An 11,972-nucleotide genomic window follows, 5' to 3' on the forward strand; every position below is an offset into this window, starting at 1 on the left:
ATAAAGCAGAAACTAACACACCATTGTAAAGCAATTATACTCCAATAAAGATGTTAAATAACACGCACACACACACACACACACACACACACACAAAGGGAGCCTCTTTGAGTTTACTTATAGTAAACATAGTTTCCCCAACTATTGTCTGTGCCATGACGTTCAAAGTGTATTTCTGAAACTCAAAAGCCAAGAATTTATTTATTTTTTGTTTTCTGTCACATCACATCTATCTTATAGGTATGTGTGTATATCTGATTTTATCCTTAGTAAATTTTCCTGAAAAATCTTCATTTATAAAGGGTTTATCCAGTGCATAACGATAGTGCCCTCCAGAAAAACTGTACCAGTTTGTGTTATATTAACAGTATATAAGTACCTTTTCCCTACGTCCTTGTCAATACACCATATTTAAAAATACATCTTTACCATTTTTAAATTAAAAATGAAATATTTTTTCATCTATATTTCTTTAATTATTAGGGATCTTGGACATTTTTCATAGGTTTATTGGGCATTTTAAAAATTATTATTTGTCCATGAGTTCTCTCGCCTATTTTGCTTAGACCTTTACTGACTTGTAAGAGCTCTTCATTTGAAGAATATTAACAAATTGTCGTGTATTGAAAATATTTTTTATAGTTTGTTATTTGACCTTTCATGGTGTGTGAGACATAGAAACTTACAATCTTTAAATCTGATTTTTGTGGGGGGGTTTCTTGGTATTTTTACTTAAGAATTCCTTTTGCATTGCAAGATGATGAACACTGACCTGTGCTTTATTTTAGTTGTTTCAGCATCATTATTTAACAATCCTTTTCCCCTTTGGTCCAAATTTCACATTTATCATACAATCAAGATTTATATATGATGGATCTACTTCTAGACTCTGTTTCGTTCTACTGTTCCTTACTACACCAATAAGACACTGCTTTAAGCATTGTAGATTCTTTTATTTTTTTTAATTACTTTATTTATTTTTGGCTGTGTTGGGTCTTCGTTTCTGTGTAAGGGCTTTCTCTAGTTGGGGCAAGCGGGGGCCACTCTTCATCGCGGTGCACGGGCCTCTCACTATCGCGGCCTCTTGTTGGGAGCACAAGCTCCAGACGCAGGCTCAGTAGCTGTGGCTCACGGGCCTAGTTGCTCCGCGGCGTGTGGAATCTTCCCACGCCAGGGCTCGAACCCGTGTCCCCTGCATTGGCAGGCAGATTCTCAACCACTGTGCCACCAGGGAAGCCCTAGATTCTTAATAAACGTTAATATCAGATAGGCAAAGTCCCCATTCGTTACTCTTTTTAAATTTTTTCCAAAGTGTCCAGACTAGTGCATTTACTCTTCCAGGTGAAATTTAGAAATTCCATTCTAAATGTTAGTGTTATCGTTTAGTTCTTCACTGTTTCTCACCCTCCTAACTTGAACCTCCATTCAATCCATCCCGTACCCTAGTGCAGCCTAACCTGCCCACGATTCAGCTACAAACGTAATAAATAATAACAATGGCAATACATCTCATTTGCCATATCTTTTTGAAATTTCAGAGTAGGATTGTACTATGACACTAATTTCACATTTGGCTCTCGAGAAAACAACATGGAAACTCTCCCCTTTAAGAAATGTCACTGTCTTTTCAGAGTGTAGAAGGAGAACACCATGAGAAAGCTGTGGAACTACTCAAGGCTGCTAAGGACAGCGTCAAGCTGGTGGTCCGATACACCCCGAAAGTCTTGGAAGAAATGGAGGCTCGCTTTGAAAAGCTACGGACAGCCCGGCGTCGGCAGCAGCAACAATTGCTAATTCAACAACAGCAACAGCAGCGGCAGCAACAAACACAGCAAAACCACATGTCATAGGTAAGAGGTGCCTTCTTCTATACAAGGAAAGACCCTTACATGGTTTTTTTTTTTAAATATAGTTTCTTAGACAGCTGGAACATAATTACTAGATTTAATAATCCAAACAAAATCAAACAAATAAAAAAAATGACCTCAGAAAATGTAAACAAGACAGTTGCTTACTTTATGTGCCATTCAGCCATATTCCCTGCAAATGTAAGGTATTTTTGAAAAATGATATTCTTTAGGAGGCCAGGTACACACTATATGATGCCTTTATACAAACTACAAAAATGCAGCCTCTGTGCAAACCCAGATCCTCAGGCACATGGCTATATGACAAGAGTGTGGGCTAGATTCCAGCCCCCCTCACCTCCTTGGCCAGTTGCCTTTGCACAGTGTACAAACTAAACTGAAACAGTTTACTAGAAAACTGCTCCACTGAAAAGAATGAAGTAGAGACCTGGCAGTGTTTATGCTCTGAGAGATTTTGAAATTCTCTCTGGGTGCTCAGTTAAAATGTGTCTAAGGTACACCTGCCTTTTTCTAAATTCCACTTTGTGACAGAGAATGCTAAATCAGGTTTTTGCTACATGTTTTAAAGAAAATTCAAGAAAAAATGTTAAGAGTGAGAATCACCATGTCTGAAGAGCCTGTTATGTGCTAGGCTCTCACATGTCATTCCTAATCCTCAAACACCCCTTCACAGTAAGTATCACTAAAACACCATGTTTTAGATGAATGATACAAAGCTGCAATAGCGTCAATGGATTCCCCACAACCACACTTAAAAGAATTATTGTAATAGAATATTTTCCCTTCTTATTTTGCCAAGTATTTCATGTGCCAACATCAGAAATTCTGGAGTTACATAAATTTTCCTTGCTATCCTTTGGAAGAGACAGTTCATATTGTTATATACCTCTATGCTATGATGTCTGCAAATGTGTATTTGAAATGAGGTTCAAATGTTGTTGGGAAGATGACAGTGGGTAATGGTGGTTTTAACTCATTCAATATTAGATTACTATTTGCACACACTGAATTCGAGAAGAGATTTTCAACATTTTTGTGCCACTCATGAAAAGAAGCTGCGTGGGGAAGTAAAAAGAGTATGGGATTTATTCACAGAGAGTTCTGGGGATTCAACTATCTTTCTTTTATAGCCTGCTAGTTTTGTTATATATATATCACAGTTTGGTGTCTTTATCTAAAATTACATTCCATTCTAAAAACTACATTTATTTAACAATAAATATTTATTTGTTACCGTGATGGGCCAAGCACTGTTCAGTGGGCTGTAGAAACAGCAGGAGCAGAGCAAAATCCTTGCTGTCATGGTGTTTACATTCTGGTTGGAGGAGATAGTTAATTTACAAGTAGAGAAAAAATATCCTATTGAGACCAGTACTTTGTAGAGTTAAAATCGTGTGCTTTGATAGAGACTGGCTAGGTGATGACCTTCTGTGAGGTGATCAGGGAAGACCCCTCGAAGGAGGTGACACTGAAGCTGAGGTTGAATGACAGTGCGAAGCCAGGAAATGAGCCTAAGAAGAGGAGGAAATAGCCAGTACGGTAGCTCTGAGGCAGATGTGAGCCTATTTGACGTTTGAGGAATAGAAAGAAAGCTGAGGTAGTTACACAATAAAGAGTGAGAAGGACAGTTAGATAGATGGGGGCCAGGTTATAGAGAGCTTTTTAAACTGCTTAGGGAAGTTAGATGTTATTGCAGTGGGAACCACTGAAGGTTTTTAAGCAAAAGAGTGACATGATTTATGTGTTAAAAGAGATCACTCTGGCTGCTATGGGGAGAATAGATTAGTGCAGGGTAAGAGTAAAAACAGAGACCAGTTAGGAGACTATTATATAGGAGTCCAAGCAAGAGATATGGTGGTTTGGGCTGGGATGACGCAATGATCTGGATGCATACAGACAAGTCATTTTGTCCATATCCTTCTCTCTAATCCATTTCAAACATAAAGGTACTTCACATTTGTACTTTCAGAATCCTTGCAAAGGTCTTCTTGCTAATAATAACAATCCAGTATTCTTCAAACATTGACACTCTTCTCCTGAACACATTTTTTCTTCCATTCTCAATAATACAGACTTGTACCAATTCTCCTAAATTGTTTTACCACACTGGCCCATAGTAAAATTGTTTTAAAATGTTTTAAAAGAAGTATGTTGTCATTCCGACTTCTGAGGTCTTACTAAAAGCTTCCAGTATTTATGCTCATTCAGTCATCTTTGGAAGTATACAACTTGGCTATAAATACTGCTGGGCCACTTACTCAATTCCATTTCTCTGTTCCATCAGTCTTCATTAAATCACTTGAGAATTTCCTACTGTCTCATTATCGAAGAGTAACATTTTTAGTAAAAGGCATTTAAAACCATGTTTATTTGTTGCACAGGATACGGTAAAGCTCTGTTTAAGTGAACATGATATTTATATCTATGCCTGCCAAGACAGCACTTGTAGTGCACAGCATCATGGACCCTTGAGATGAAACTGTAGTGACCATTTCAAGTACAAGCAAAGTACAACTCTGTCATGTCATCCATGGATTTTATGGTGGATTCAGTCAAAGAGACCTACGTTAGCTCTTGTTCAACTTTTAATTAATTAGATTTTTTAAGGATTAAATGGGATTTGTTACGCTTGCTAACTCATACTGTGGTTGCTTTTGAGAAGAGATCTGAAACTATTTACTTTGAACAGATCTCTGATTTTTTTTTTTTTAAGTTTGACAAGTCAAGCAAAGACCAGGTAAAGCAAAAATACTTGTCAGATATTGTCTTACTGTTTATCACATGAAATGTAACTTCTGTTCTATAAATTAGAAATAATATTTTGTCTGAGATGGTAGAAGTTATTAAGTAACTAGCAATGGTCAGTGGTACATACAGATGTAAAATAGGTTGAATGCAAGTAGTGTGTGGAAAACGTGTCTTATGCCTACTTTTAATTTTAAACTTCTCCTGAAGTGAATTTCAGTTGTCTTTTTTCCTCACTTCCATCTTTGTTAATCAGGAAGATTATACTACATTTCTTAAATGTAGTAAATATGATCACTACATAATTACATTACAGAAACCTAAGCAGATAATATGAATATAGGTTTCTTTTTAATACTATACCCACTTTTTGTGAGAAAGTGTCACATTTATTCAGCTTTAAGCATTTTTTTTTCTTTTTCTTTTTTTTACTGAAGTGTAGTTGACTTTGATTATTAAGTTTTAGGCATACAGCATAGTGATTTGACATTTATATGCATTATAAATTGATCATCACGATAAGTCTAGTTACTACCTGCCACCATACAATGTTATTACAGTATTATTGACTATATTCCCTATGCTATACATTGTCCCATGATTTATTTATTTTATAACTGGAAGCTTGTACCTCTTAATCCCCTTCACCTATTTTGTCCCCCACCCCATAAGCATCTCATTTATTTTATTTTGTTTTATTTATTTTTACTTTTGGCTGCATTGGGTCTTCGTTGCTGCCTGTGGGCTTTCTCTAGTTGTGGCGAACAGGGGCTACTCTTCATTGTGGTGCGCGGGCTCCTCATTGCGGTGGCTCCTCTCGTTGCGGAGCACGGGGTCTAGGCGCACGGGCTTCAGCAGTTGTGGCATACGGGCTCAGGAGTTGTGGCTTGCGGGCTTTAGAGTGCAGGCTCAGTAGTTGTGGCGCACGGGCTTAGTTGCTCTGCTGCATGTGGGATCCTCCCGGAGCAGGGCTCGAACCCATGTCCCCTGCATTGACAGGTGGATTCTCAACCACTGCACCACCAGGGAAGCCCATCATCTCATGTTTTTTTTTTTTTTTTTTTTTTGTGGTACGTGGGCCTCTCACTGTTGTGGCCTCTCCCATTGTGGAGCACAGGCTCTGGACACGCAGGCTCAGCAGCCATGGCTCATGGGCCCAGCCGCTCCGCGGCATGTGGGATCTTCCTGGACCGGGGCACGAACCTGTGTCCCCTGCATCGGCAGGCGGGCTCTCAACCACTGCGCCACCAGGGAAGCCCGCCTCTTTTAACAGCTGTGCTGCTCTACCTCTTTCTTCAATGGCACCTGCCCTTTTATATCCCATCCCGCCTCATAGACACATTCACATGAGCTTTCCAGGAATTCAGTCTTACACTGCTTAGAGTGTAGATACTAGCAATACTAGCAATACTAGCAAAGGCGCTAGATACTAGCAATACTAGATAGATACTAGATACTAGCTACTAGCAATACTAGATACTAGCTACTAGCAATACTAGATACTAGCAATACTAGTAGATACTAGCAATACTAGCAAAGGCACTAACCCTCACCACTGACCTCTAAAACAGTGCCCTGTGCTTCAGAGTACTTCGCCATTACAGCTCTATTAGTGTCCTGTTGCTGCCCTAAAAATTACAAAACACATTTAATGTCTTAAAAGAATACAAATTAATTTTCTTGTAATAATGTAGGACAGAAGCCCAAGACAGTCTCACTGGGCTTTCAGAGGCTCTAGGGGAAGATTCATTTCCTTGCCTTTTCCACCTTCTAGGGGATGCCTGCATTCCTTGCCTCCTGGTTCCATTCCTCACCCTCCAAACCACCAGTGATGGTCGAGTCCTCACATTGCGTCTCTCTGACCTCTGCTTCTGTCATCACATCCCCTTCCCTGAGTCTTTCTTCTCTCACTGTCTTCCACTTCTAATTACATTGGACCCACCTGGACAATTCAGGATACTCTCCCTATTTTAACATCAGCTGTTTAGCAAGCTTACTTCCATCTACAACTTTAATTTTCCTTACCTTGGAATCTAACATATTCACAGGTTCTGGGGATTAGAACGTGGACATATTTCAGCGGCCATTATTCTGCCTACCACAGTGGCTCATTGAAAAATTAGCAAAGCAATTTGATCAACAAAATTTAAACTAATGTGAAAATGAGGCTTTTATTTTTAAAAAAATGAATTATTAATCTGTTCAATTGTAAATCATGGGAATGAGGGAAATAATGAGAACATTTGGTGCAGGTGGTTCTTCCCAGTGGGTATCTCAGTGATGCACAGTTTGGATGCCCAGTGCTCTCTCAGCTGCTGGCATATCCCTCAGGCCTACTCCCCTTCTGGGTAGATGAAGAGACCCAAGACTCTTATTAAAATTCATCTGCTCTAAGTCCCATTCCCTTAGGACATGTAACTGTATGATAAGTTAATGGATTAAAAACTCAGTCACTTGGTAGCTCTGTCACCTGGTAGCTAAGGGACTTGAAGGAAGTTATTCAATGTGAGACTCATGAAAATGGTCTGTTATGGAGATTAAATAAGAAAACATATGTAAAACTCTTTACAAAATATGGGCAATTGGTGAGCACTCAATAGTAATAGTAGTGGCAGTAGTATAGTAGTTAGAATGTTAATGGCAGGTGATATTTTTATGCAATATCTTGTTAGGTGACTCCTGAAGAAGCACAGTGGCCTCATGCTTGACTTTCCGTTCCACGCTGTAGGCCCAAGGTGCTTTTAGGCATTTCTCTAGAAGGCTTGGTGGCTGGAGAGTGCTGATGCAGAGTAGGCAGATGGCAAACCTACCCCCCACGCACACTTTCACATCAACCAGAACAATCCGTTAAAATTTTTTTTTGTATGTGGTGCTCTGCATTCATTGAAATAAAAATATCTGCAGCTTTAAAAACAAAGATTGAAAACCACTGTTCTTTCTGACAGAAATGACTCCATAATGGTAGAAAAGTGACAGGTCTGGGGGAACGTTTGGGGAGGCTGCTCCCCCAAATGTGACCACGTGGGGCATCTGCTTACTCTGTTCTACTCTGTGTCAGGCTGGCTGACCTCGTAGGAGAAGAGACAGGCCTACTATCTGCTTTACAGAAGGGATATTGGTGCTTCCAGCCTATCAGAGAGAGGCTTTGCTTGCATGTATCTCAGCAGGAGCAACACTAGTCACCCTAAGAATCATAATATATAAAAGTTACCTCTTCTTTGCCTTCGTGAAGAAAAAGAGAGTCATCTGGAATTGGGAGGAAGAAATGTTTTACATTTGAAATGTTTCCAAACTGATTTTTTAAACTTTAATCTTAGGGAATAACTGTGTCTTTTCCATCCTCATTTGATAATTACTTCCTTTGCAGACATCAGTTTTTTCACATGTGGAAGGCTGTGCATGAATGATAGCGCCCAAAATAATCCTTGCTGTTCTCACATAGCACATGCTTCTTTGATATTTTTAGCATATTGTAGTTGAATACTAATCACTGATTTCTCTTCACTCTTTCCCCCCCCCTTTCAGGTCCTTGAAGCTACTTGATCAAACACCCAATAGTCACAAGTTTGAAACCGTGCTTCAGAATCCCAGCACATAGTAAAGGAAAAGACAACACTGATAATTATACCTGTCAAGAAACTGTGAACACGTGGTGTATAAATTCTTTACAAAGGCAACTCGACACCTTCTTTCTCTGGGGCTAAACCCCCGCTGCTCACGTGCTCTTTACACACACAGACCTTCCATTCACTGCAGTGGGAATTCTCAGTGTGTAAAGGGAGAGGTTTTCCAGTCTGCAGACTGAAACAGAATAAGAAGAATAAAGTCCATGACTTTCAGATAAATCACCAGGGCCAGGGTTAAGTGAATCTTGGGTCTATAGCTTTTCCAGAGAATAACAAATCCCTCATTAGGCTATAGTTCAAACTGCATCAGTTCAAGGTTGTCGCCACTTAAAAGAAACCTACACATTGCCCCTCACCCAGACCTGTTCCACTCTGTATCGCTGAGTTGTCTGAATTAGAATTCCAGTTAATTGCAAATTCAACCTCTGTTCCCCTCTTGAAAATGGCAAGTTATTATACTATATTTATACTCAATTCAGGTTCTAGAAGCATTTGGCTTTTTATTTTCTGTTTCCATGAATTTTATTATGCATTAATAGGGTGGGCAATTTCAACTCAACTTTTAGTTAGTTAAAAGCAAGGATAGAGAACTCTAGTACTGTTTTTTGTTTTTTTTTTAATTTAAGTCTTGCTTGTATCTATTCTTATTAATTCTAACAGAATATAATGTCTTTTATTCCACAAAATATATATTATCAGAGTGTATTTGTTACAAACTTAGGTCTTTTCTTACCAAGTGTTATGAATCTGGTAAGAGAATACTAGCAAAGGACCCGGCTTCATGAACTGATCCTCGTGTGATATTTATATATAACCCTGCTCTCAATATTTTTTGTTAATTTTATATTTTTGATTGATAAACTGGAGAAATTTAAACTCTTTTTACCTACACGGATGTGCTGTCATAGAAGTCTGTTTGATATTTCAAAGCTTAGGGCTTTACAAAACTAAATTATGGATGTGCATATATATATATATATATATATATATATATATATATATATATATACAAATATATGTCATACAAAATCTAGATCATTTTTCCCAAGTATAAACTGGATATGTTTGGCAATATAAGATCAAAAGTATTATTCCTCTAAAAATTAGGCATATGGAAACCAGAGATATTAATATCGTGAATGAAAAGATATTGCTGCTTCTAGGGTAAAAATATACCTACTTCATTACACATATTCATGTACGTAAATAGTGGGATATCTTTCAGAAAGTATCATTTACTATAAAATGATCTGTTAAAATCATCTATACTGATCATAACTTTTAACTTATGGTGAATCTAGGCACATAAGTCTGATTTTACTTTATGGAATTAGCAGGAAGCAGTAATTATTTGGGCACTTAAATACCTTAGCCACACAAATGTACCTGAAGAAAGAATAAATGTCCAGTTGAAACATTCTAGAGAGATCATTAAAACTTGAGGCAAATATTTGAATATTCCGTTTTCTCAAATGAAGAAACTGATTCCCCAAGAGACAATAAATTTCACATTTCAGATAGTCCCTCAAATTAGAAATTTATGAAGCTCAGTTTAGGAACTGTTTTCTTGAAAATAAAACCAATTGGAACTACCCCACATGTTTCATTTTGCCCTGTCGGGTGGTGTTATTGTCAATACCAAGTTCTGCCTACTCTTCATAGCCCATCACTCAACAGAGGACAAACAGTAAGGAAACCAGGAGGTGCACCTATTTCAGCAATGTCCTGCCGTGGTAACAGATTCCCATTCTTGAACACGTATCATTTTTTACTAGAGAGAACTGGAGTGGGGGTGGAGCAAGGGTGAGGACCCTGAATGTTATGTAAAATAGGGTTACAAAAGAGGTAAGCATGACTAAGGGAATGAATGAAGAACACAGGAGTATTATTCAGTTTGAAAGAGGTAGTTCCCATTTTTATAAGAAAAATTTAATAAAACATATATTTTAGTTATCATTTAACAGAAAAATATTCAAGCTATTCAGGCTATACCACAGACTGTCATAAAGGGAAATCATTGTACCCTTGTGATGAGGAAATGGTCATTTCAACACATCTCAGTACACTGTATAAATTTGGAGCTTAAGGTATGTTTTTGTTTAGCCGTAAGTGGTTGGTTACTATTAAGTTATCATATGTTTTCATGGCAATATAAACATTGTCATGGTGTTACAGAAGCAACTGTCAAATGGGCAGACAGCTTACATTTGTGTTTTCTGGAAACCTTTGTATTTTATGCTTCATTTGCATAATGTTTTGTGCTAATAAATGTATGCCAAGTCGTTTGTCCAAGTGAAGGGGCAGTCCATCACACCTAAGGCATCTAAGGACAGATTACATGTCACACTAGTCCTGTTTACAAATGACCAGTCAGATGGCCAGTTTTCTTCAGTAAAATCTAGTTGTTGAAATGTAAGCCTTCCCCTAAAGTTTTCGTCAAAAGTAGCTACTTTCGTCAAAAGTAGCCAGTAGACTTAGAGAGGCTGCTTGTGGTTGTCTAAAGGTTCACTGAAGCCAGAGGGAAAAGGAAGAAAGTTACTACAACTTGTATTAATGCCTTTTATTATTACTGATCATATTAGAGCCACTGACAAGTCCAAAATCATATTAAAATAAAGACATATCATGTTGCTCTTACATGAAGCTTTACTATAAACAAATGAGATATTAAAAGTTGGGGAAAAATCTGTTGTGACTGTTCATCAGTGATCCTGCTGAATTTTAATTCTTTCCCTTGACCTAATTGGTGGCCAGATTTTTCTAAACTCGATCCTGCTGAATTTTATTTCTTTCCCTTGACCTAATTGGTGGCCAGATTTTTCTAAACTCTTTCCTGCTGTGATTTTGAAGGCAAAATACACAGCACAGTTCAGTAAAAGAAGCCTTAAACCTTTTCACTGAGGCATTTACATTTTGATTCTGTTGCCATTTGAAGTAGAACCTCCACAGGGAGATAATGAGCTTAAATTACAATTGACTTTGGAAAGAATAACAGATTTTGTGCTTCCTCAATCATGTAATCAATAGGGAATTCTCTAGTTATGTGAACTACGACTATCTTTTAAGACAATGCTAAGATCTTAATACAAAATCTGTCATTCAGGAGCTTTTTAAGAATTCAGGGCTGTCTCTGAAGAACTTGGCTGGAGATGGATTATACCAATTTACAAATGCAGTTTTCAACCATGACAAATCAAACTGATCTGATCTCAGTTCATTTTACTCAACTGTGCCCATAGGACTCTGAGACGTTGGAATACTTTGTCTACATTATTTTTAACATCTATAGATATTTGTGGATGTGTGAATAATGCTTGAATTTCTCATCTTTTGGCTAGTTTGTGTTTATCACACAGACACAGCCTGTTAGTAAGACCAGCTTTAACAGCACCATGAAGTAGAAATCAATGCTCTGAAGATTCAGGGAGGCCAACGTAAGGCAAAATCTCCTGAAACATGGGGTAGTCCTACCCATCTCATCCCTCTCTAGATCATAAAATCCCTGAGAAAGGGCTATAACCGCCTTGTGGACTGCTGTATCCCTAGGATCTGGGATAATGCCAGCACAGTAGAGGCGCTCAATTAATATTTGTTGAATGAATGGACAACTAAATAAATGAATGAAATTAGACAAAAAAATGAATTTTGCCTTCTGATAATTTGAAAAATTTCACCTATTTATAATATCCTGATTGTCATTATAATTTCTGAATTACATAATTAGAACCAGAAT

General features: G+C 37.9%; 1 protein-coding gene across 1 annotated transcript in view; it reads left to right on the plus strand.

The window, feature by feature from the left end:
* Positions 1-8,259, plus strand: part of LIN7A (lin-7 homolog A, crumbs cell polarity complex component) — a 134,057-nt gene extending 125,798 nt beyond the window's left edge. The window contains exons 5-6 of the mRNA XM_065887702.1: positions 1,632-1,850; positions 8,139-8,259. Coding sequence (XP_065743774.1) covers positions 1,632-1,850 — 219 coding nt within the window. The 3' untranslated portion in view covers positions 8,139-8,259. The remainder of the gene's footprint in view (positions 1-1,631; positions 1,851-8,138) is intronic.
* Positions 8,260-11,972: the final 3,713 nt, after the last annotated feature.

Source organism: Phocoena phocoena, chromosome 11 (genome assembly GCF_963924675.1).
Source record: "Phocoena phocoena chromosome 11, mPhoPho1.1, whole genome shotgun sequence".
NCBI classification, from domain to species: domain Eukaryota; kingdom Metazoa; phylum Chordata; class Mammalia; order Artiodactyla; family Phocoenidae; genus Phocoena; species Phocoena phocoena.